The sequence below is a fragment of the Nicotiana sylvestris genome, chromosome 8, assembly GCF_000393655.2.
Source record: "Nicotiana sylvestris chromosome 8, ASM39365v2, whole genome shotgun sequence".
Taxonomy (NCBI): domain Eukaryota; kingdom Viridiplantae; phylum Streptophyta; class Magnoliopsida; order Solanales; family Solanaceae; genus Nicotiana; species Nicotiana sylvestris.
Window position 1 is genome coordinate 160,696,635 of NC_091064.1, and position 27,535 is coordinate 160,724,169.

At 35.3% G+C, this 27,535-nt stretch overlaps 1 protein-coding gene across 2 annotated transcripts; it reads left to right on the top strand.

Moving 5' to 3' along the window:
* Positions 1-9,865: 9,865 nt before the first annotated feature.
* Positions 9,866-13,502, top strand: LOC104216772 (probable glycosyltransferase At5g03795). 2 transcript variants are annotated; one of them, XM_009766893.2, is made up of 5 exons: positions 9,866-10,116; positions 10,643-11,566; positions 11,654-11,784; positions 12,242-12,590; positions 12,735-13,502. In XM_009766893.2, the coding sequence occupies exons 2-5, from the start codon at positions 10,715-10,717 to the stop codon at positions 13,380-13,382; spliced, it is 1,980 nt and encodes a 659-aa protein (XP_009765195.1). In that variant the 5' UTR covers positions 9,866-10,116; positions 10,643-10,714; the 3' UTR covers positions 13,383-13,502. The 2 variants fall into 2 exon arrangements, with proteins under 2 accessions (XP_009765195.1, XP_009765196.1); XM_009766894.2 differs by having other exon boundaries at positions 9,866-10,089.
* The last annotated feature ends 14,033 nt before the right edge of the window (positions 13,503-27,535 follow it).

Sequence of the window (27,535 nt, forward strand, 5' to 3'; positions counted from 1 at the left end):
TAATTATTATGGGTAGTAGATAGTGGATGATAATAGTATTTAATGGTAGTATTTGATGGTGGTCGTGGTTGATAATAGTAATAGGTGATATATTATGGTGGTTGATCGCGGTGATTGGTGATGATTGGTGGTGATGGTTGTAAATGATGGTTAGTGGAAGTGACAACTGACATTCATTGGTTGATAGTAGTTATTATGGGTAGTAGATAGTGGATGATAATAGTATTTAAAGGTAGTATTTGATGGTGGTCGTAGTTGATAATAGTAATGGGTGATATATTATGGTGGTTGATCACGGTGATTGATAATTGTTGTTGTAATGATGGTTGTTGGTGATGGTTGTAAATGATGGCTAATGGAAGTGACAACTGACATTCATGCTTGGCATGGGTAGTGGTTGTGGCTGAGGATAGTGATAATGGGTAGTGGGTGGTGGTAGTCTATAATGGTAAAAGACACCGATAACAGTGGTAATGGTGAATAGTGATGAAAGTGTAGGAGCAATAGTGAAATATTATTTTTATAAAATTCTTGAAATAATAACATCTTAATGATATAAGATTTTGTTATAGATCTTAATCATTAAGATCTATTCAGGCCCGTTAAGTGGTTGTAAAATTGAAAAAACAAACAGTCTTAATGGTTAAGATATGAATGATTTAGATTCAGATCTTCATCTATACTATATTAAAAGCACGAAAACCTTTAGCGAAATATCGTTCACCTTTTTTGCCCTTTAAAAATAGAGTATAACATTGGACAAACTTATAATTTAAGTGATTTTTCTAATATTTAGTACTTCAAAATCAATTAAAATTTTGCTTATCAAAACAGTACTTATTTGAACTAGGTAAAAAAGTCCTAAATATTAAAATATTAATATAAAAAGCTTTATTTCCTTGTTGGTGACTTTAATTTTCTAAACATGAAACGCGGTGATGCTTGTTCTAAGTTTTTGTCCATTTCCTTTCTTACTTTGTTATAGCTAATTTAATCATTTTAGACTAAATTAATTAGATTATTAATAAATTTATTCGTTAAAACTTAATACAACTATAAACGATAAATATATAAAATTTACCACATACTAATTATCCATTAGTTTTTTTTTTAATCCTATGTAGTTAAATTTGTGTCTCATATTCCTATCATGAAAAAATATATACGTAGTTATATTTAGAGTTATAAAAGTATATTTATTGAGTTACATATTTCTTCCCTCAACATTTGATAAAAAACTCTTACATCATTTTGAAAAAAGAAATGTGAAACACCTTTTTATAGCCTTTTTCTTAATGTATTGGTGATTGTGATATGGTTATGTAGTGTACCCTAACAATATAAGTATTTTTTTTTAACTATAGTAAGTTGTAACTTGTGTTAAAATTTATTTGTAATATATTACCAATTAATACTTAGATGTAAGTAGTCATTAACTTATAAACAACTTGATTGTATAAAAACTTTAACATATTTGAATTCATGCCTCTATCTCTCTATAATTACCATCTACCAACGAAACTTGAACACTTCTCAACTTAGAAATCTTAAAACAAGGAAATTGTTATAAATATATTATATTATGGATGTTCATTTAGTACTCCGTTGTAAATAAGCTTCCTGAAGAAGCTTATCCATATGGGACTCCACCGTAAATATATTTATCTATTTAGTACTATATTGGAAATAAGCTTCCTGAAGAAGCTTATCACTTCGGTACCCGGTTATGGATAAACATTACCCCCAGTAGAAGTTTATCCATACCGGGTATAATAAGCTTATCTTTTCAGTACCCGGTTATGGATAAACATTACCCCCGGTAGAAGATTATCCATACCGGATATAATAAGCTTATCCATTCAGTACTCCGTTATGGATAAATATTGCTCTCAGTAGAAGATTATCCATATCTGGTACAGCAGCAGCTTACACAGCAGCTTGTAGCAGCTTACACAACAGCTTGTAGTAGCAGCTTACACAGCAGCTTATAGTAGCTTACACTGCAGCTTGTAGTAGCAGCTTACACAACAGCTTGTAGTAGCAGCTTACAGAGCAGCTTCCTTTCTTCTATAAATAGAAGAGATTTCAGTTCATTATGTACATCAGTTTGAATTCGAATAATATATCAGTTTCTCTCTATACTTGTCTTTACTTTACAGTCTTTATTTTATAATACGTTATCAGCACGAAGCTCTACCATCTCGAGCAAATATTTTGAAAGTATATGAGGTAAGAACTTTTTTCCCTAAATAATGTCAAATTTTTCTAAACTTGAATTTGTAGCCCTGGATATATCGGGCAAAAGCTACATATCTTGGGTGCTTGATGCTGAAATTCATCTTGATGCGATGAGTCTGGCAGACACCATCAAGGATAAAAACCAGGCATCAAATCAAGACCGTGCCAAAACAATGATATTCCTATGCCATCACCTTGATGAGGGCCTGAAAGTGGAATATCTCACTATTAAAGATCCAGTCATACTGTGGAATAATTTGAAAGATAGATATGACCACCTGAAGATGGCCGTTCTTCCACAGGCACGTTATGATTGGACTCATCTAAGGCTACAAGATTTTAAATCTATCAGTGAGTATAATTCTGCTATGTTCAGAATTATTTCCCAATTAAAATTATGTGGTGATAATATTACTGATCATGATATGTTGGAGAAAACTTTCACCACTTTTCATGCCTCGAATATGCTCCTGCAGCAGCAATATCGAGAGATGGGATTTAAAAAGTATTCTGAACTTATCTCACATCTTCTTATAGCAGAGCAACATAATGGGCTATTAATGAAAAATCATGAAAGTCGACCTATTGGTTCTTGTCCATTCCCTGAAGTGAATGAGACGAACTTCCACCAAGCTAAACGTGGAAGAGGTCGTGGCCCCAGTCGTGGTCATGGCCGTGGTTCGGGGAAGAAACCCCAATCATGGTAATAATAATGCACCAAAGAAGCCTCCTCACCACCAGCAGTGGAAAAGGAAGGAACAAAAGCATGAAGCGGTGCAAGCGCCAAATGTAGAAAATGCATGCTATAGATGTGGAGGAAAAGGGCACTGGTCACGTACTTGTCGTACGCCAAAGCACCTGGTTGAGCTTTATCAAGCCTCCCTGAAGAAGACAGAGAAAAATGCTGAAGCAAATTTTATTTCTGAAGATAATTTAGACTTCATGCATTTGGATGTAGCTGATTACTTTGCACTCCCAGAAGGAGAAACAAGTCATGTAATCGGTAGTGAATCTGTAGAAATGTAAATATTTTAATTTTTGTTGTTTGTAATAGATAGTATGGTTATGTAATTGTTGTACATAAATAAAAGTTATGCTTTGATAATGATGTTTACTATAATATATTTTATTTATGTTATTTTGAAGAATATGGATAACCCTCAAATTATGTTTGGATCAAAGACAAATCATGAAGATATTTGTGTTATTGATAGTGGAACAACTCATGCCATATTCAACGATCAGAAATACTTTTCTTATTTGCATAAGGAAAAAGCAAATGTTTCAACAATTTCTGGTAATATAAGTTTGATTGAAGGCTCCGGAAGAGCCATAATATTTCTGTCTAAGGGAACAAAACTTATTATAGACAATGCATTGTTCTCCTCCAAGTCCCGAAGAAACTTGTTGAGTTTTATAGATATCCGCCGAAATGGGTATCATGTAGAGACAATAGATGAAATGAACAGGGAATATCTTTGTATTACAAAGAATATTTCTGGCCAGAAATGCATTGTAGAAAAGTTACCAACTTTATCTTCTGGCTTATACTATTCAAAAATTAGTACAATTGAAGCACACTCTATCGTAAACCAGAAGTTTACGGATTCAAATACTTTTGTGCTTTGGCATGGCCGTTTGGGCCATCCCGGATCAATAATGATGAGACGAATTACTGAAAATTCGAGTGGGCATCCATTAAAGAACTTGAAGATTCTTACAAATGACGAATTTTCTTGTGATGCTTGTTATCAAGGAAAAATGATCACTAGACCATCACCGATGAAGGTTGGTATTGAATCCCCTGCCTTTTTAGAGCGTATACATGGGGATATATGTGGACCTATTCACCCACCAAGTGGGTTGTTTAGATATTTTATGGTCCTAATAGATGCATCTTCAAGATGGTCTCATGTGTGCCTACTATCATCTCGCAACCTGGCGTTTGCAAAGCTATTAGCCCAAATAATTCGATTAAGGGCACAATTCCCAGATTATCCTATAAAGGCCATTCGCCTTGATAATGCTGGAGAATTCTCATCTCAAGTTTTTGATGATTATTGTCTATCAGTTGGGATAAAAGTTGAACATCCTGTAGCTTATGTTCATACTCAAAATGGCCATGCAGAGTCATTTATTAAACGCCTGCAATTGATAGCAAGACCACTACTTATGAAAACAAAATTGCTCACTACTGTTTGGGGCCATGCTATCTTGCATGCAACATCACTTATCCGTCTCAGACCGACACATTATAATAAATATTCTCCGTCACAATTAGTTTTTGGTCATGAACCAAATATTGCCCATCTACGAATTTTCGGATGTGCTGTATATGTGCCAGTAGCACCACCACAACGTAGTAAGATGGGACCACAGAGAAGGATAGGAATATATGTTGGGTTTGAATCACCCTCTATTATTCGCTATCTTGAACCATTGACAGGAGATTTATTTACTGCTCGATTTGCAGATTGTCGGTTTGATGAAACAAATTTCCCACAATTAGGGGGAGAGAAAAAGGAAATCAAAAGAGAAATTGTGTGGAAAGTTTCATCATTATCTCACTTTGATCCCCGTACCCCTATATGTAATCAGGAGGTCCAGAAGATCATCCATTTACAGAATATAGCAAATCAAATGCCAGACGCATTTACTGATTTGAAAAGGATAACTAAGTCACATATCCCAGCAGAGAATGTGCCTATCCGAATTGATGTCCCAGTAGGACCATCTACTAGCATGAGAGCTAGTGAACCTAAAGCACGCCTGAAGCGTGGTAGGCCTTTGGGTTCTAAGGATCGAAATCCTCGAAAAAGAAAATCGACAAATGATCAAAACGATACTATGAAGGGATCTCCTGAAGAGACCCAAAATCTGATTAGTTCTGAGATTCCTGAAGAAATCAATGAACCCGAAGCTCATGTGAGTGAGGAACTTTTAATAAGTTCGAACGGTGATGGGATTAATTTAAATCGATTTGAAATAGTGGTGGATAATATTTTTGCATATAATGTTGCACTTAATATTATGCAAGATAGTGAGGATCTTGAACCTCGATCTGTCGAAGAATGTCGACAAAGATCTGATTGGCCAAAATGGCAAGAGGCAATTCAATCGGAATTGAAGTCACTTGCTAAAAGAGAGGTCTTTGGACCAGTAGTCCAAACACCTGCTGGTATAAAACCAGTTGGTCATAAATGGGTTTTTGTGCGAAAAAGGAATGATAAAAATGAAGTTGAAAGATACAAAGCTCGCCTTGTTGCACAAGGATTCTCACAACGACCTGGAGTCGATTTTGATGAAACATATTCACCTGTTATGGATGCCATAACATTTCGATATCTCATCAGTTTAGCACTACATGAAAAGCTTGAAATACATCTAATGGATGTAGTTACAGCTTATCTGTACGGTTCACTTGATAATGAAATTTATATGAAAATTCCTGAAGGATTTAAAATGCCTGAAGCAAAATCTCAGGAAATGTATTCAATCAGATTACAAAGATCTTTGTACGGTTTAAAGCAATCTGGGCGCATGTGGTATAATCGCCTTAGTGAATATTTGCTGAAAGAAGGTTACATAAATGATGTTATTTGTCCATGTATTTTTATAAAGAAAATGGCATCAGAATTTGTTATACTTGCTGTTTATGTTGATGACATAAATCTTGTTGGAACTCCAGAAGAGCTTCAAAAGGCAATTGAATATCTTAAGAAAGAATTTGAGATGAAAGATCTTGGAAAGACAAAACTTTGTCTTGGTCTGCAAATTGAACATTTAGCAGACGGGATCTTTATCCATCAATCTGCCTATACAGAAAGGGTCTTAAAACGCTTTTACATGGACAAAGCGCACCCATTGAGTACACCAATGGTTGTTCGATCACTTGAAGTGAATAAGGATTTGTTCCGACCTCCAGAAGAGGACGAGGAACTCCTTGGTCCCGAAGTACCCTATCTCAGTGCAATTGGTGCACTAATGTATCTTGCTAATGCTACAAGGCCTGACATAGCATTTTCTGTTAATTTACTAGCAAGATATAGTTCTTCTCCTACACGGAGACATTGGAACGGGATTAAGCATATATTGCGATATTTAAAGGGAACTCTTGATATGGGTTTGTTTTATGCTAACAAAGATAGTGCAGACCTTGTTGGTTATGCAGATGCAGGTTATTTATCTGATCCCCATAAAGCTCGATCTCAAACCGGCTACGTATTTACATATGGAGGTACTATCATATCATGGCGCTCCACAAAGCAATCTATTGTTGCTACTTCTTCAAATCACGCTGAGATAATAGCTATTCATGAAGCAAGTAGGGAATGCGTATGGTTGAGATCAATAATTCATTTTATTCGAGAAAAATGTGGTTTGGAATGTGAGAAAAGACCCACAATTTTATACGAAGACAATGCTGCATGCATAGCCCAATTGAAGGGAGGATTTATAAAAGGAGATAGAACGAAGCACATTTCACCAAAATTATTCTACACACACGATCTTCAGAAAAATGGTGACATTGATGTGCAACAAATCCGTTCAAGTGATAATCCAGCAGATTTATTCACTAAATCTTTGCCAACTTCAACTTTTGAGAAGATGGTATACAAGATTGGAATGCGGAGACTCAAATATTTGAAACAAGGTTTTCATCAGGGGGAGTAAAATACGCGATGCACTCTTTTTCCCTTACTAAGGTTTTTTCCCATGGGGTTTTCCTTATAAGGTTTTTAATGAGGCACCTAACAATGCGTATTACTAAATATGTGTACTCTTTTTCCTTCACTAGAATTTTTTTCCCACATGATTTTTCCTAGTGAGGTTTTAATGAGACACATTATCTTTTAATGAACATCCAAGAGGGAGTGTTATAAATATATTATATTATGGATGTTCATTTAGTACTCCGTTGTAAATAAGCTTCCTGAAGAAGCTTATCCATATGGGACTCCACCGTAACTATATTATCTATGTAGTACTATATTGGAAATAAGCTTCCTGAAGAAGCTTATCACTTCGGTACCCGGCTATGGATAAATATTACCCCCAGTAGAAGTTTATCCATACCGGGTATAATAAGCTTATCTTTTCAGTACCTGGTTATGGATAAACATTACCCCCGGTAGAAGATTATCCATACCGGATATAATAAGCTTATCCATTCAGTACTCCGTTATGGATAAATATTGCTCTCAGTAGAAGATTATCCACATCTGGTACACCAGCAGCTTACACAGCAGCTTGTAGCAGCTTACACAGCAGCTTGTAGTAGCAGCTTACACAGCAGCTTATAGTAGCTTACACTGCAGCTTGTAGTAGCAGCTTACACAGCAGCTTATCGTAGCAGCTTACACAGCAGCTTATAGTAGCAGCTTACAGAGCAGCTTCCTTTCTTCTATAAATAGAAGAGATTTCAGTTCATTATGTACATCAGTTTGAGTTCGAATAATATATCAGTCTCTCTCTATACTTGTCTTTACTTTACAGTTTTTATTTTATAACAGAAATAACTATTTTCCCCATTTTAGATTAAATATGAAAGATACAAAAGTTTCTGAAGCTTTAGTTTGATGAGTGTTGTACATCATCTTCATCTTAAATTCGGTGAGAAATCATGAATGATTTACTATGCTTTTATCATAGCGATAAAAATATGATCAAAACATATACTTAATTGACATGTACTAAAGTACTGAGTTTTCAATTCAAAAGAAAGTTATGAGTACTCTTTTTACTAAAATAGATTTTCAAAACTTGCTCAAAGAAAACTCTTTTAGTAGTATTTTTTATTGATTAAAATAGAATAAAGGTATATAAAAATATTTTCTCTCGGTTCATTGACCCTATTTGTGTCTTTAGGATGAACTTGAAAATAACAATTCAAAACGTATTTTAAATTTTTTTTTTAAATCTTCAAGACTTGCGTAATCTTGCTAAAAATAGAAAGAAAGTGACAAAATTATGAAACTAAAATAAATTTTAAGTTGAAGGACTTTTATAGGACAACTTCTTTCTTTATTGTATTAACGGTATAGAATTAATATTCATTCTTTTCTAAGAACATATATATTTTATTTTATACCCTGAACACAATTTCTTATACTATATACTATAATAAAGTAGGCATTTATGAGATTTTTTTAAAAAAAATTACAGCAACACGCGCAACGCGCGCGTACAGCCTAAATGTTGTCCACTGCTAAGGTCCAATACATTTTTTACCCCGTTAAGCTCCACTTGGCCACTAATCATATTTCATGTTTACGAATACTGATTTGACCATCAGTTTTTTGTAAAATTTTAAACTTAAATATTTAAGATATTTGAAAAATATGAAAAAACTTATTTTAGGAGTATTTCAAGCATAAATACTTATGTCAAACACAATTTCATTGTTTTGTCGTATATCTATTGCTTGAGAATCAAGTAAAAATACTATTATATACGGTGCCATTATTTCGAAATCGGAGAACTGCATCGAGGGTCAGCCTCATAATGGATCAGGCCTGAGCACGAAAACAAGGTACCGAGTTCAGAGATCGAGGTATCCATTGAGATCGAGATCCCCGACGATCGAGACCAGATGTGATCAGCTTCGAGCGGAACGCAATAATGGAAAGGCGAAATATCCGTAACCGGTCGGAGATCACGGCGGAAATCTCGAAATAGATCAAATCAAGGGTTGTTATTTGTATCAATCATGGGATTTACTTCCGTAATTAGAATTGTACCACAATTAGGATTCCTCTAGTATATAAAGAGGGGTCCCCATCATTTGTAAACACCTTACATTCAGAGAGCTCAAAGCAATATAATATTTCTCTATTGTTCATCAATTTATTGTTCTTTAATTGTTCTTACTTTACTACTCTCGAGGGTTTACCAACTTGAGGATACTGTCTCAACATCGGTTTGCTTTATATTCTTGTCAATTCCATCACTTATCTCTAAATAAATCAATTGGTATTAAGTGAAATTACGTGTCCTTAAAATCACATTATAAGTTTAATTGTTACTCGATTTTTAGGTTAAACAACTATCAATTATTTTGCGTTTGAGAGAATAAAGTAAAATTACTATCAGTTAGTTTGTGAGAAAAACGCATAGGGCGAACATGGTAATTAAACACTTATTCGCATTCAGAATTTAAACTAAGCCGGTAAATGTAAGATATTTATTTGTCATCGTATACTTATCAATTCCATTTCCAACCGTATAAGAGACAAAAGAAATACTATGAAAATTCAAAGTTTAAATCAGAGGATATTGTTCTAACATAGTAATAAACTTCGATATAATTTTTTTTTTCTTTTGTAGTGAACTACAAAATCAATTGACCGTTTAAATCACCACGTCAATATCTAGACTAGATAGTGTGAACTCTTAACAACTTACCATATTTAAGCAATCCCAAGAATAAAAAGAGAATAAAATCCAATTTAAGGATCAATAAATGGAAATAAAATAAAAACGGAGTGGCATTTACGCCAAATTACGTGTCTATCAATGTCAAATGGCACCACCTTCATCTGAAATTCGTGCTAAGCTTTATTTTTTTTTATATATATACTTCCTTTTGAAGCACTCACATTTATTGAAATTCCAAAAGACTAAAAAAACCAAAAATGCTCTGACTTTACGAGGACGTGTGGCATTCATGAAGTGATACTTGGAATTCCAAAACAGCACCCAGAAACCAACGTCTTGCATGGCTTTGCAGTCTTCTTGAATTTTCATTACTCACAGTTCTTTATTCAACAATCATATTACTATTCAAATTCTTGATATTCGCAGTTCATGGATTGTAGAGGAAAGAAGAAGTGACAAGAGGGAAACTCTGCTGTAAGTATAGCCTTTGCATGTTAAGAGGTAATTCTGGAATTTTATCTTTGGAACCCCTTTTGGTCTTAGATATAGTTTATTTACCCTTATTTTGTAAGGATTTAAATTGTAAATTATAATAATTTAGTGCTATTTTTGTCATGTACGGCTCATTTTTCTTTTAAGAAGATTTATTTGGAGCTAGAAACTTCAAACTTGCTGAACTATAGGTAACACTTAGGGCAAAGCTGTGCATGTTGTATTTATCCATATACTAGAGGAGAGTCCTAATACATGTAGAATACAATCTTAACCTATATCTAACAATTATTATCTTTGTGCCTTTTCTTTCTTCTTTTTCGTTTTTGGGGTCCAGAAATCTTGGTATCTTGGTTGAACTACTCTCAAAGGATTATCAATTTTCTGCTAGTTCAGTTTTTCTTTTGAAATTGCTCTGTTAAATCTTTTTTTGTTTTGATTCTTCATCTTCCACCCCCAAACCCAAACACCCCCCCCCCCCAAAAAAAAAAAAAAAGAAAAGGAAAAAAGACTGATGATGCCTTTGTAATGCCAGTGGTTCAATCAGAATTCAAGTGATTGGCAAAGAGATGGATTAGGCTAGTGATTTAATCAAGAGATAGAAATTATGGGTTCTGAGTTCCATCTATTTCTGTGCCGGGCTGAGACCAGGAGAGCATTATGGCTAATGGGAAGTGTGTTTGCATTTGTCATACTAGTTCAATACTTACAACTTCCATATGGAACCCTTATAGGATCCCTATTTTCTGGTTTAAATTCCAATAAAATGAACAATAATAATGCACAACTCAATGTTACCGCGGGATTTGATGGGAAAATCAAGATAAACGACTACAATTTTTCGACTGAGTCAAAGACGATTGGTAATCCTGAAGATACAACTTTAATTCAGCAGTCCACACAGCCGAATGATAGTTCTGGAGTGGAATTGCTTAAACCAAACAGGACGTTAGCACCAGATAAAGCTAAGGAAGTTGGCTACATATTCAATGGTAATAATGAAAATGTAGCCCCGATGTTTGAAGAACAAAGCAAAGATGATATTGTCCCTCTAGCCTCTAACGTCGCATCATCGCCAATGATTTCACCAGCTCCCTCTGTTTCGCTTACACAAGTTAATGATAATTTGACCACTCGGGGTAGTTCTCATAATCGCCATGGTGCCACAACTACTCAGAATGATGAAGTAGCTGTGATCGTCCCTTTAAACTCGAATGCTACATCACAGCCCATGAATTTACCAGCTCCCTCTGTTTCACTTAGACATGTTGGTGATAATTCGACTGCTCTGGCTAGTTCTCATAATCCCTATGATATCACCACTACTCCAAGAAATGGTTCCACTACGACCAACTCCCCGGCTGTGAAGGAAGCGACAGATAGGCCAGTGGAAGAAGTAGTGTCAATATCTGAAATGACTAAAATGATGCTCCGGAGTCATCCCTCGAGCCTTCTAACGGTACGTCTAGGTCTATGTAAGATAAAGGAAAGCTAATTCATTGAAGGAAATTGTTGCTAATCCCTTTTCTATATTGAATTCTGCCAGAAGCCAATGTGGTCTTCGGCCAGTGATGAAGGATTGCGGAGTGCAAAGTCACAGATCGAAAGTGCAGCCAACATTATCAGTGATCCAGGCCTACATGCACCAGTTTATCACAATGTTTCAAAATTTAAAAGGTACACATTAGTTTACCAGTAGTGGTAGTTCTGGTTGTCATAAATTCGTCTCCACCTATTAAAATTGTCCTAAAAAGAAAGAATTTATTCATTGCTACTGTATCTATATTAGACTCTTGACTTGTCTAGTACTTGATCAGTCATGGTGTCCACACCATGTTCTGTCAGTTTCACTTTTCAAGTTATTTACTTGCATATCTGAAAGAAGAAAGAATTAGTTATCACAAAGTTAATCTTTCCCAAAGAGTAATTATTTTATGTCACTAAGTTGTTCACAAGGTAGGGGTAAGGTCTGCGTACGCTATACCCCAGACCCTACTTTGTGGGTTTGTCGTTTGGGTTTGTTGTTGTTGTTGTTATTGTACTAAGTTGTTCTCGAGAAGACAAATTGGCTTTTGCTGGTTCGGTTGAATCTTGAGATAACAGTATGTTTAATGGATTTTTTCATGAAATGCAGGAGCTATGAGTTAATGGAACGGAGTCTCAAGGTTTACATATACAGGGAGGGAAAGAGACCAGTATTTCATCAACCAAGGCTCAAGGGCATCTATGCTTCAGAAGGTTGGTTCATGCAGCAGTTAAAAGCAAGCCAGCATTTCCTTACCAATGACCCAAACAAAGCACACCTATTTTACTTGCCCTTTAGTTCTCAAATTTTGGGAGAAGTTGTGTATGTGCGCGGTTCTCACAGCTTCACCAACCTAAAAGCATATTTGAAGAACTATGTTGATTTGATCAAGGGAAGATATCCATTCTGGAACAGAACACAAGGAGCTGATCATTTTCTTGTTGCTTGCCACGACTGGGTATGTTTTACGAGCTTTTGATATCATCTATGTTCAATCTATTTCTCTATGTAGAGTTGTATTATATATATCGTTTCCAGGTTTCTCTTTCGGAGAATAAGAGTTGTGTATGGTTATGAAGTGTCGTTTCTTCTTCTATTTTAGGCCCCAGAAGAAACTAGGCATGAGATGGCCAATTGCATAAAGTCTTTTTGCAATGCTGATTTGAAAGAAGGATTCAAGTTAGGAAAGGATGCTCCTCTACCGGAAACAAATATTGGCTCAGCTGATCCCTCGAGAAGCCTTGGAGGCAAACGTCCTAGTCAACGAGAATTCCTTGCTTTCTTCGCAGGCAGTATGCATGGGTATGTCCGTCCTATTCTTTTAAAGTACTGGCAAAACAAAGATCCAAACATGAAAATCTTTGGGCGGATGCGCAAGACTGACTACATCCAGCACATGAAGAGCAGTAGATACTGCATTTGTGCAAGAGGTTATGAAGTCAACAGTCCACGAGTCGTGGAGGCTATTTCATATGAGTGCGTTCCCGTGATCATATCTGATAACTTCATACCACCATTTTTGGAGACATTGAACTGGGAGTCCTTTGCTGTTTTCATCCAAGAGAAGGACATTCCTAATCTAAAGTCTATACTCGAATCGATCCCACTAAGAAGATATGTGAAACTGTATCACAATGTGAAGAAGGTACAACAACATTTCCTTTGGCATCCTGAACCTGTAAAGTATGACATTTTCCACATGATACTTCATTCTATTTGGTACAATAGAGTTTTCCAGATTGCATCCTAGCTAGTTTTGTTTATCATCATCTTGTGCTTTGGAAAGGAAAGCAGAGTACATAAATGTGAGCACATTATTTCGATTTATTGCCAAGAAACTTGCTATTAGAGTTTTTTGTTTACGCGATGAGCAATAATGAAAGGATTGTCATTTGGTGATTGATCTTCAAATGAATGTTATATATGAATTACTTACTTTAATGGGCTTTTGGTCTTAAACTAATTTAATTTATGTATTGTTTGTTGGGAATAAACCCCATAAAAATAGTATTCACGGTATTAGTGATAAACGCAGAACACTAAGTTATGGTTAAATCAGCAATAATAGAAATGCAACAATAATGACACCAAGATTTTACGTGGAAACTCTTCTGAATAAGGGAAAAAACCACGGCCAAGAAGAGCAACTGATATCACTATAGCGAGGAATTTTACACTGTGTAGTAACGAGTAAAAAATACTCCTAAGACCACTACACCCTCAAAAGAAATAAACACTCTTTTGTTTTTTTCCACCTCACTACAATATCTCTCACACTCTATTTTTCTTCACAAACTATTTTCTTATAGTTTATGGAATACCTTGCTCTCTCTTTTCTCTCTTTGTTGGTGTGTAGAAATGAGAGTTAAAGCTCTCCTTTTATAGCCAAAACCTCACTCTCTAAAGCCTACAATATTTGACAATTTACACACCCTTTTCACAATTTCAACAAGGTTGGCTACCAAACCAAACCAAGTCAATAAAATTGGCTACCAAATTATACAAATTCAACAAGGTTGGCTACCAAACCAAACCAAGTCAACAAAATTGGCTACCAAATCATTTGAATGAGATGGACACCATATCAATCTCCCCCTCCAGTCTCATTCATCTAGAGGAGGTAGTACTATCTTCTAGTTTGAGTGCATGCCGACAAGTTCTTTGCATAGCTCGAACTTGTCTCTTGGTACCACCTTGGTCAACATATCTGCAGGATTTTCACTCGTGTGAATCTTTTTGACTTGAAGTGATTCGTTCTCCACTTGCTCACGAATCCAATGATATCTGACGTCAATGTGTTTTGTTCTCGCATGGTACATGGAGTTTTTGCTCAGGTCTATTGCACTCTGACTGTCGCAATAGACAACATACTCCATCTATCGCAATCCAAGTTCTTGAAGAAATCTCTTGAGCCATATCATCTCTTTGCCAGCTTCAGTAACCGCAATATACTCCGCTTCAGTTGTAGATAGTGCGACACACTTCTGCAACTTCGACTACCATGATATAGCTCCCCTGAAAAAGTAAACAAATATCCAGTAGTGGATTTTCTGTTATCAAGGTCACCTGCCATATCAGAATCTGTATAGCCATTCAAAATTGGATTTGATCCTCCAAAACATAAGCATTCACGTGAGCTTCCTCTTAGAGACCTGAGTATCCACTTTACAGCTTCCCAATGCTCTTTTCCTGGATTTTCGAGAAATCTGCTAACAACACCGACTGCATGAGCAATATCTGGTCGAGTGCATACCATTGCATATATCAAACTTCCAACGGTAGAGGAATAAGGAATCTTGGCCATTCCCTCTTTTTCCTCCGTTGTTGTTGGACACATCTTCTTGCTCAACTTCAGATGACCAGGAAGAGGTGTGCGAACCAACTTAGCACATTTCATATTGAAGCGCTCCAGTACACGTTCTATGTACTTCTCCTGTGACAAGTAAAGCTTTCTTTCGTTTCTCGAACGAGTAATTCTCATGCCCAAAATCTGCTTAGCATGACCCAAGTCTTTCATTGCAAAAGACTTATTCAACTGTTTCTTCAACTCGTCAATCTTAGAAGAATTCCTGCCCACAATCAACATATCATCCACATATAGCAAGAGGATGATAAAATCGTCATCAGAAAATCTTTGTACAAACACACAGTGATCTGAAGAAGTCTTCTTGTAGCCTTGCTCCCCCATAACAGACTCAAACTTCTTGTACCACTGTCTGGGAGCTTGCTTCAATCCATATAGACTCTTTTTAAGTTTGCATACAAGATTTTCTTTACCTTTTGCCTTGAAGCCTTCAGGTTGTTCAATATAAATCTCCTCTTCTAAGTCACCGTGAAGAAAAGCAGTCTTCACATCCATCTGCTCAATCTCCAAATCAAGACTGACAGTCAAACCAAGAACTGTCCGAATGGAGGACATTTTTACGACAGGAGAAAATATTTCGTCAAAGTCAATACCTTTCCTTTGACCAAATCCCTTGACAATCAATCTAGCTTTGTATCTGGGCTTCAAACTATGTTCTTCAGCTTTAACTTTGAACACCCACTTGTTCTTCAAAGCTCTCATGCCCTTAGGCAATTTTACCAACTCATAAGTATGGTTCTCATGCAGAGATTTCATCTCATCTTGCATGGCTTCAATCCATTGATCCTTGTTCTCATCTTCTATGGCCTCCGCATAACATTCAGGCTCTCCCCCATCAGTGAGTAATACATATTCATTGGGTGAATAACAGGAGGAAGGAGTACGAGGTCTAGAAGACCTCCTGAGTGGAATATCTAACTCGTCCACAGCTTCGTGAGTAAGAGCATCTACCTCATCAACATTAACATTGTTATCCCCATCACGATCAATAAGTTGATCTGGAAATATGGTTCTGGGCATCACCATCATCATTGAGCCCACCAGTGTCATCCCCATTTGTATGAGGAACTTGATCAAGATTAACTAAACCTTCAGAACTTGAAGATTTTAACTTCTCCGCTTTGTTAATATCTTCAATGGTTTGATCCTCCACGAAGATAACATCACGGCTTCTCACAACCTTCTTCTCAATTGGATCATATAGCCTGTAACCAAACTCATCAAGGCCATAACCAATGAAGATGCACTGCCTTGTCTTGGCAGTTAATTTTGACCTCTCATCTTTAGGCACATGTACAAAAGCTTTGCAACCAAACACTTTCAAGTGGTCATAGGAGACATCCTTGTCATACCAAACTTTGTTTGGAATATCACTTTGCAAAGCAACCGCACAGGATAGATTAATAACATGTGCGGCGGTCAACAAAGCCTCACCCCAAAAGGAATTCGGCAACTTTGCTTCAGAAAGCAAACATCTGACTCTTTCCATCAATGTCCTGTTCATCCTTTCTGCTAAACCATTAAGCTGAGGAGTCTTAGGAGGAGTCTTCTGGTGTCTGATACCCTGTTATTTGCAGTATTCGTCAAATGGTCCACAATATTCACCACCGTTATCAGTACGAATACACTTCACTTCTTTCCAGTTTCTCTTTCAACTGAAGTCTGAAACTGCTCAAAGACACCCAACACTTGGTCTTTAGTCTTCAAGATGTAGACCCAAAGTTTCCTTGAACAATCATCAATAAAGGTAGCAAAATAAAGTGCACCACACAAAGTTTTTGTCTTCATTGGACCACATAAATCTGAATGTACCAACTCAAGCAACTCTGTCTTTCTTGAAGGAGGATGAGACTGGAAAGAAACTCTTTTTTGTTTTCCAGCCAAGCAGTGCTCACATTTTTTTAATTTTGCACTTTCAAAATTTGACAACAATTTCTTCTTGGCCAGAACATTTAGTCCTTTCTCGCTAATGTGGCTAAGCCTCTTATGCCATAACGTTGAAGAGTTATGGCTCTCAACGGCATTCACCATATCAACTCAGGTAGAGGCCGTAGTCCAGTATAGACCACGACGCTTTTCCCCACGAGCCACAATCATGGAGCCCTTAGTGAGCTTCCACTTTCCAGCACCATTGGTACTGACATATCCCTCATCATCCAAAACACCAACAGAGATCAAGTGCAAACGAACATCAGGTGCATGCTTTACATTGTTTAAAACTAGTTTAGTTCCAATACTAGTTTCCAAACAAATCGTTCCAACACCAGCCACCCTAGATACAGTCTCATTACCCATACTCAGAGTTCCAAAGTCACCCTGAGTATATGATGAGAAAAATTCCTTCCTTGATGTCACATGAGATGCGGCACCACTGTCCACAACCCAGCTTGACTCATCACAAGCAATATTTATCAGATCCGCATCAAGGACTGTAACAAGATCTTCTGTAGTGACAGTGGCCACACGATTGCCATCTTCTTTCTGTTCTTCCTTGTCTCTATTCTCCTTTTTCAAAATCCGGCAGAACTTCTTTGTGTGCCCTTTCTTCCCGCAATGATAACACTCAATATCTTTAAGTCTGCTTCTGGATTTGCTTCTATTATGTTCTCTGTTTTGAGAACCCCGATTCTTGCTTCTCCCCCTAGAGTCAGTCACCAAGACATCTGATGAGAAGGAACCCTGAGATTTTCTTCTCATCTCTTCATTTAGAAGGCTGCTCTTGGCAAGATCCATAGAGATCACACCATCCGGAGCAGAATTTGATAATGAAGTTCTAAGAATTTCCCAAGAATCTGGTAGGGAACCAAGTAGAAACAAGCTTTGAATTTCTTCGTCAAATTTAATGCCCATAGCAGATAACTGGTTCATGATCCCCTGAAAATTATTCAGATGATCTGTCATCGCGGAACCATCGTGGTATTTTAAACCCAACATCTGCTTTATCAAAAACATCTTGTTGTTTCCAGTTTTCCGAGCATACAAACTTTCAAGGTGCTCCCATAGGGTCCGGGCATGTGTCTCCCCAGAAATATGGTTCAAAACATTATCGTCAACCCACTGTCTAATAAAGCCGCAAACCTGCCTGTGTAACAGATTCCACTCTTCATCTGATTTATTATCAGACTTTACAGTGGCGAAGACAGGTTGATGAAAATTCTTGACATAGAGTAAATCTTCCATTTTGCCCTTCCAAATGGCATAATTTGTGACATTCAAGGTAACCATTCTACTAGTGTTGGCTTCCATCGTTTATCACAAATACAAATACTATTTATTAGGAGACCAAAGTAATTTTTTTCTGATGTGGAAGTTCAGACTGTGCTGCAACCACAGAGCATACTCAGATAGAACCTTGGCTCTGATACCACTTGTTGGGAATAAACCCCGTAAAAATAGTATTCACGGTATTAGTGATAAACGCAGAACACTAAGTTATGGTTAAATCAGCAAGAATAGAAATGCAGCAATAATGACACCAAGATTTTACGTGGAAACCCTTCTGAATAAGGGAAAAAACCACGGCCAAGAAGAACAACTGATATCACTATAGCGAGAAATTTTACACTGTGTAGTAACGAGTAAAAAATACTCCTAAGACCACTACACCCTCAAAAGAAATAAACACTCTTTTGCTTTTTTCCACCTCACTACAATATCTCTCACACTATATTTTTCTTCACAAACTATTTTCTTATAGTTTATGGAATACCTTGCTCTCTCTTTTCTCTCTTTGTTAGTATGTAGAAATGAGAGTTAAAGCTCTCATTTTATAGCTAAAACCTCACTCTCTAAAGCCTACAATATTTAACAATTTACACACCCTTTTCACAATTTCAACAAGGTTGGCTACCAAACCAAACCAATTCAATAAAATTGGCTACCAAATTATACAAATTCAACAAGGTTGGCTACCAAACCAAACCAAGTCAACAAAATTGGCTACCAAATTATTTGAATGAGATGGACACCATATCATTGTTAATACACGTATTCTTATTTTTCACATTTTATCTTGCATAAAATAATACATTTATTGTTCATAACTTAATGTAGGTGTCTTTTAAAACATTACGTTAGTTATGCAGCAATTATGTTGTATGGCTAACCAAACATTGTATTATCTTTATGCGAGATTTTATGCTAGAATTATTAATTATATTAGACTAACAAAGCTCCCTACTACAATTCTCATGCACCTAGTCACCAACTAAAGTGTTCTTCTCGTTGAACATGTGTTAGATAAAATGATACTATAGTGGTAGTATTTATAAAGGAAATACCACAATGATTTTCATATGGATATAAAAAGAATTTAACTATTTTGAAATAGGAGCGACAAATACATGATTTACTTCAACAAACTTAAATAATGATTTAATCAAAGTTTACATTATAATTTTGACCAATACAAATTATAGCTTAGTTTAGTTAATAGGTATTGTATTGCACGATAGTCTATGAATCATCACTTAATTCTAACACAAAAGTACTAAATTTTAATTACGTATAACTTATTACATCGTCTTTGATATGTAATAAAAAATAAAGCATAAAAGAAAATCTATAAATAATAAAGGTGGCAAAAGTCAAATACACCCAAAGAAAAAGATTGCAAACTTTTAATTTTGCACCCAAAGAAATCATAGGCTATTTTCTTTTTTCTTTAATTTTTTTATAACCCAAATACACTGTTTAATATTTTAATTAAATAATTTTAAAAATTGTATATTTATTAAATTAGTGTTCACGCACAAAACGCATACCCAAAGACTAATTATATACTCCCCGGTCCACAATAAGTGATCAATTTTTATTTTTTTTGGTAAAAAATAAGTGTCAATTTATATAATTAAGAAAAAATTTAATTTGTTTTTTCAAAATTACCTTTATGTACGTTTTCCTAAAAAATCATTTACTCCTCATATTTGAGAAGAAAAATAAGTGCTACTATAATTATATTGTAATATTTAATTAAGGGTAATTTAATCACATTAACTATTTTTATCTAAAATTTAGTATTTTCTTAACGAATGTACCCAAAGCAAATTGATCGCGTACACGAGAGATAGTACAATTCTAGGAGAAGGAAAGCGGTTGAGGCGCTGACAAAAGACCAATGCATGAGATACAAAAACAGTACCACATTAAATTGTAGCTGACAATCACAGAATACCATAAATTAGGCAGTACTAGTAGATTTGTATGACATACTTCATAAATGGAATGGGGGCAAAACCTGACGACGTGCAAAGACTCCCCGCTCCACCCTCACATACGTGTCCGTTTGGATTAATTGATTGTAAATAGCTGATAAGTTTTAAGTGTTGAAAAATATTTTTAAGTGTTGAAATTGATTTTTTAAATAAGCATTTACGTATTTGAATAGATGTGCTGAAACTTATAATAAGTACTCCCTCCGTTTCAATTTAGAAAGGTAGTTTGACTCGACACAGAGTTTAAGAAAAAAAAGAAGACTTTTGAAACTTATGATCTTAAAAGCTTAAGGGGTAAAAGCTTTGTGGGGCCATAATATTTGTATGAGGCATTTGTATATATATACTCGCTTTTTGTGTCACATTTTAATTTTTGCCTGTTTTGCAAAAACAATTGCAAGTGTACCCGTTTTTTCGTATAACTTCAGCATACGGGGCTGAAGTAGTAAAAACAATCACGCAAAACTTCAGCATTCTAGTAGCTGGGCCTGAAGTTCAGCTCTAGAGCTGAAGTTTTTGTTTTGTAACTGGCCTAGAGCTGAAGTTTTTATTTTGTAAAGCTGAAGTTTTTGTTTTTGTAACTAGTGCTGAAGTTCTCTTGGTTTATACAATTTCTGATTTGGATGAAGCTATTCTTACTCGATGTAATACAGGGTCAAGGTTTGTTCATTTCTCTATTCAATTTACTTTCTGTTATAAAATAAAGACTTTAAAGTAAAGAAATCGAAGACAAGTAGAGCGAGAGAGAGAGATTTATTATTCAACTTCAAATTCGTGTACATAATGAACTGAAATCTTCTTTATTTATAGAAGAAAGAAAGCTGTTGTGTAAGCTGCTACTGTAAGCTGTTGTGAAAGCTGCTTGTAAGCTGCTACTGCAAGCTGCTGTGTAAGCTACTTGTAAGTTGCTACTGCAAGATGCTTGTAAGCTGCTGCTGCAAGCTGATATGTAAGTTTCCAGTAAGTTGCTTGTAAGCTGCTACTGTAGCAGATATAGATAATCTTCTGCCGGGAGTAATATTTATCCATAACGGAGTACCGAAATGATAAGCTTCTTCAGGAAGCTTATTTCCAATAGAGTACTAAATAGATAACCATATTTACGGCGGAGTCCCATATGGATAAGCTTCTTCAGGAAGCTTATTTACAACGGAGTACTAAATGAACATCCATAATATAATATATATATATTTATAACACTCCCCCTTGGATGTTCATGAAAAGATAATGTGCCTCATTAAAACCTTACTAGGAAAAACCCCGTGGAAAAAAAATCCTAGTGAAGGAAAAAGAGTACATATATTTAGTAATACACATTGCTAGGTGCCTCATTAAAAACCTTATAAGGAAAACCCCATGAGAAAAAAACCTTAGTAAGGAAAAAAGAGTGCATCACATATTTTACGCTCCCTGATGAAACCTTATTTCAAATATTTGAGTCTCCGTATTCCAATCTTGCATACCATCTTCTCAAAAAGTTGAGTTTGTAGAGAATATTATCCATTACTATTTCAGATCGATTTAAATTAATCTCATTAAACCAAGATCTCACACATTCAGAGGATGAAAGTTGCAGAGATGAGGATGTTGAGGTGGATGTGCGGGCATACAAGGAAGGATAATATTAGAAATGAAGATATTCGAGAGAAGGTGGGGGTGTCCCCCATGGAGGACAAGATGCGGGAAGCAAGACTCAGATGGTTCGGGCACATTCAGAGGAGAAACACTGATGCACCAGTGAGAAGGTGTGAATGACTGGCGGTGGTGGGTACGAGGAGAGGTAGAGGGAGACCTAAGAAGTATTGGGGAGGGGTGATCAGGCAGGATATGACGCGACTTAGGGTTACTGAGGACATGGCCCTAAACAGAGAATTGTGGAGATCGAGAATTAAGGTTGTAGGTTAGGGGAAATTGTGATGTCTTTTCTACAGCGCACTAGAGTGAGACTAGCTAGTTAGGAATTAGTCTTAGGATGTTATTGATCAACTACTGATGATGGGCTTTATCTGTTGTGTATTAACACCTTACATCTTTCTCGTATTTCCTATATCTCTTATATTGCTGTTACTTTGTTATTTTATGGTATTTATGTTATGTTATGGATTTTACGGTATTTTATGTTGTTTTATTATGAGTCTATTAATAGTACTAATATAGTGTCTCTTGTTGCCTCTTTGAGCCGAGGGTCTCCTGAAAACAGCCTCTCTACCCTCGGGGTAGAGGTAAGGTCTGCGTACATATTACCCTCCCCAGACCCCACTTGTGGGATTACACTGGGTTGTTGTTGTCATTAAACCAAGAAGCTACTACAAGTCATTTCATTGAGTTCCTTGCAACTTGCTTGCATCAGCTGCTTGTAGAAAACTTCAATGGAGTACTAAATGGATAATCTTCTTCAGAAAGATTATCTACAGCGGAGTAATAAATGGACATCCACAATAATATTTTCATTATACTCCCCTTTGGATGTTCATTATTATGTACCTCGTTAAAACCTTACTAGAAAAAATCCCGTGGGAAAAAATCTAGTCAAGGAAAAAGAGTACACTAATAATATATATTGCAAGCTGCCTCATTAAAACCCTTACTAGGAAAAACCTAGTGGAAAAAAACCCCGAGCAAGGGAAAAAGAGTACAGTGCAGAGACTTGCTGGACCAAGGAGTTTATCATTATCTTCTGGAGGTAAGAACGAATCCTTAATCCGTGTAGGAGAAGAACTATATTTTGCTAGTAAATTAACAGAAAATGCTATATCATGCCTTGTAGCATTAGCAAGATACATTAGTGCACCAATTGCACTGAGATAGGGTACTTTGGGACCAAAGAGTTCCTTATCCTCTTCTGGAGGTCGGAACAAATCCTTATCTACTTCAAGTGATCGAACAACCATTGGTGTACTCAATGGGTGCTCTTTGTCCATGTAAAAGTGTTCTAAGACCCTTGCTGTATAGACAGATTGATGGATAAAAATCCCGCATGCTAAATGTTCAATTTGCAGACCAAGACAAAGTTTTGTCTTCCCAAGATCTTTAATCTCAAATTCTTTCTTAAGATATTCAATTACCTTTTGGAGCTCTTCTAGAGTTCCAACAAGATTTATGTCATCAACATAAACAACAAGTATAACAAATTCTGAAGCCATTTTCTTTATAAAAATACATGGACAAATAACATCATTTATGTAGCCCTCTTTTAGCAAATATTCACTGAGGCAATTATACCACATGCGCCCAGATTGCTTTAAACCGTACAAAGATCTTTGTAATCTGATTGAGTTCATTTCCTAAGATTTTGAATATGCTTCAGGAATTTTAAATCACTTAGGGATCTTTATAGAGATTTGATCAAATGAGTCATATAGGTTATGACTTGCATTTAAATGACATGACATCTTCAGGTGTCTGGACTACTGGTCCGATCCTCACAATATTTCACAGTATTGTGCACTATATTGTATCAAATATATCGTTGACGATCATTTTTTATCGGTTCGCAAGCGACATAACTTGTTGAGATCTCATCACTTTCTTTATTTTCAGGTACCTGAACTATTTTTGGAGTTTCATGAAATGTTATGTTGTGGGCTCTTCTAGAGCTCATTTCCTCCTTATTATGATCATTTTGATCATTAGTTCCTTATAATTTTTCAAGGGTTGTTACCTTTGGAACCGATTGGTCTACCACGTTTCATGCGTACAGTAAAGTCTATCCTTCAGGGACTTTAAATTTTAATAGGAGCATTTGCAGTTGAAATATGATATCTAATTTTGGATCAGCAAATGCTTCTGGCATTTTACTTGAATTATCTTCTAAGTGAGGATCATATTAATGATAATTCGATTCATATAGCATATTTTCAGCTGTTTATTCCATCCCCCAAATGTTAGAAATACTAACATATATCCCCAATCTTCTTTGAAAAATATATCTTTTTGCATTGTGGTAGAGAAATTAATCATATACCACACATCAAAAGATAGTAAAAATATTTGGTTTCTGATCCTAAACCAATTGTGAGGGGAGGACTTATCATATATTGTTAGTCTGATGCATACAAGTGCTGCTATATGCAATTTAGAAAATCTTAGGCCAACACATAAAACTTTGTTCTCATAAGAAATGGTTTAGCCATTAATATGAGGTATTCAATGCTAAACCAGCTTGGATATAAACCAACATTATCAAGATGAACTGTCTTGATTTCATAACCTGAAAGTTTTGCTCTTAGTTGAGAAAAGCAATTTCAAATGCCAAACTACAGGTTGACAATGAACACACATGTAACCATCTTATATATGCATCTATAAGTGGTTCACATGATAGGTGAATGGACCCATATTCACCTTTTATATATTTCAGAATCATGGGTCTTAGTCCCAACTTTAGCTGGTATAATCAATTTATTATGGGAACAAGCAACACAAGAGAATACTTGACGAATCTTCTAGTTCTTCAATATATGATTATCTGAATTCTCAAATAGCTCATTTAAAAATGGCGAATGAAAACTTCAAGTTTATCATGTCATGCGCTATCTCTTAGTAAACTTTTGGTTTACTATGGCACAAATTTTTGCATTAGTAAACTTCTGGTTTACTGTGGCTATTTTGTATAAGTAAATTTTTCATTTACTATAGCTGCTTTTGCATTAGTAAACTTCTGGTTTACTGTGATACATGATGTAGTACAAATTAAAGAATAAGGCGGGTAACTTCTCACATACATATTTACCCCCAATGATTGTGGAAACATGAAGATTTTCAAATTTTCAATCATTTGTAGTCTCATTATGATTGTCATTTGTATTAGTAAACTTCAAGTTTACTACAACATGTGTTTTGACCATAATCATATAATATGAATGACATATTTATATATAAACTCTTCAAGAGCCTTCATTCATTATCCACAATCTAATATTTATCGAACACTACTGGTGTCATATGTCTTCTAGACAAACAAATAGCTCTTCGGGAGCTTTTGATAAATTTTGTACTATCAAATATTGCTCAAACACTTCTGGTGTCATGAGAGAAAATCATAATCAAATAGACAATACAAAGCCAATTCTAAATTTATAAATGACGAAAATCAAGAATTTTAATATTCTACTACTAACTTCATGACAAATATCTCCTTCAAGGAGTAATACCATTAACATCTAAATATTTTGTATCAATGCGGCAACCACATAGTCATTGCGTCCTTTAAGAAAAGATACACGAGTTGTTATTTCCTTCGGGGAACTCAATAACCAACCATAATGTACTGATGTGGTTGTAGTAGAAACCATTCTACAAGAATACTTTTGCCTTGGAATGATGTTTAATAAAATTTTCCAAGATATTTTACGTACAACGGGTATGTGCGATAATGATCTTTATGCCGCAAAAACAAGATTTATATCCTATGTTATTCTACCTCTTCAGGAGGTAAGTTGTGGTATTTCTTCATTCACTTCAGGAAATGAAAATGTGTTTAAAAAATAACTTTGAATATCTTATTATTTTATTTAAGCATAAAAAGACACACTTTCATAATATTTTCCTGCTTCAGAAGAAAAATTCAATTGTTTTACTACTTAAGAGCAAATTTAAAATACAAAATATTGAGTATATATTCTTTCAATCATATTACCTCTTCTGGAGGTAAATCGTAATATATTTACATTAATTGCGCGCTCATATTTACGAACTTTATTAATATTGTCACATTCACTTCAGGAAATGGATTAATATTTATCAAAAGTTCTCATCCTCCAGGGAACGGAACATAATTATTTGAATGCACATTAATCATACATATTGTGTGATGTCTTAAAAGCTCTTTTACGATAATGCTACTTCAGGAGCAAATCGAGGCATGCATGTACTATAGAGAATATTTCTATAGCTTATCTTCAATTGTAACCATAGAAAACCTAAATTATCACTTCTGGTGGCCATAGGCATATACCACTTCTGGTGGTTAACGAAAATTTAGTTACAATGAGATATATGAAATATAACCACTTTTGGTGGTTGTATATTTCTTGCAAACTCTGCTGGAGCATAAGTGGATCTAACAATGTCATCCACTTTATAGTTTCCTATGCAATATTACTCTTCTGGAGTAAAATTAAAATCTTAATTCGAAAACGAGTTAGTGAAAAATGGAACATAAAGATATACAAATTATAGTGTTTTAAAATTCATAAAATGCTCCAGAATCTCGTCCAATGATTATGGCTCACTTACTAGGTTTCTAAGTACCTTTTTATTTTATTTTAATGGCAGTGACATACATAGCAAGTAAAACTTATAACTTATCTTTGATGGTGGCTGCTAGACCCATCATATTAAGATGAATTTCAGCATGAAACACCCAAGACACGTAGCTTTTGCCTGATATATCCAATACTACAAATTCACGTTTAGAAAGATTTGACATTATTTACAAAAAGAAAGTTCGTACCTTTGATACTTTCAAAGTATTTGCTTGAGATGGCAGAGTCTCGTGCTGATAACGTGTTATAAAATAAAGACTTTAAAGTAAAGAAACCGAAGACAAGTAGAGAGAGAGAGAGAGAGAGAGAGATATTTATTATTCAACTTCAAATTCGTGTACATAATGAACTGAAATCTCCTTTATTTATAGAAGAAAGAAAACTGTTGTATAAGCTGCTACTGTAAGTTGTTGTGAAAGCTGCTACTGCAAGCTGCTGTGTAAACTACTTGTAAGTTGCTACTGCAAGATGCTTGTAAGCTGCTACTGCAAGCTGATATGTAAGTTTCCTGTAAGTTGCTTGTAAGCTGCTACTGTAGCAGATATAGATAATCTTCTGTCGGGGGTAATATTTATCCATAACGGAGTACCGGAAGCTTATTTCCAATAGAGTACTAAATAGATAATCATATTTACGGCGGAGTCCCATATGGATAAGCTTCTTCAGGAAACTTATTTACAACAAAGTACTAAATGAACATCCATAATATAATATATATATATATATATTTATAACACTTTCAACATTGTTGCTTAATTATTTAAAATCTTGCCCATACGTTTGAGCTCATATCATTAAAAGGAAGCGTATTATCTTCTGTATCCAACTGTTGACAGATGAGATTTTTCACTGCTTTTATATCGTTGTGGGTGTGAGCACGTGATTTTTGCCTTACGAAAAACTACTCCAAAATAAATCAAAAAAATAAAATAAATTTCTTTTACTGTGTAATTTTTGAATTTGCGTGGTGTTAAATATTTGTGTTATGTTCATAAATGCTTACTTCGTCATAATGAAATGAAAATTAAAATAAAATACATGTTGCATGCATATAGGATTT

What these genes read in the sequence shown, in the direction of transcription:
- LOC104216772 (XM_009766893.2), top strand. Translation starts at nt 10,715, where the DNA reads ATGGGTTCTGAGTTCCATCTATTTCTGTGCCGGGCTGAGACCAGGAGA. An exon ending in ATCCCTCGAGCCTTCTAACG is followed by an intron (nt 11,567 to 11,653) that starts GTACGTCTAGGT and finishes GAATTCTGCCAG; the next exon opens with AAGCCAATGTGGTCTTCGGC. An exon ending in TTGTTGCTTGCCACGACTGG is followed by an intron (nt 12,591 to 12,734) that starts GTATGTTTTACG and finishes CTTCTATTTTAG; the next exon opens with GCCCCAGAAGAAACTAGGCA.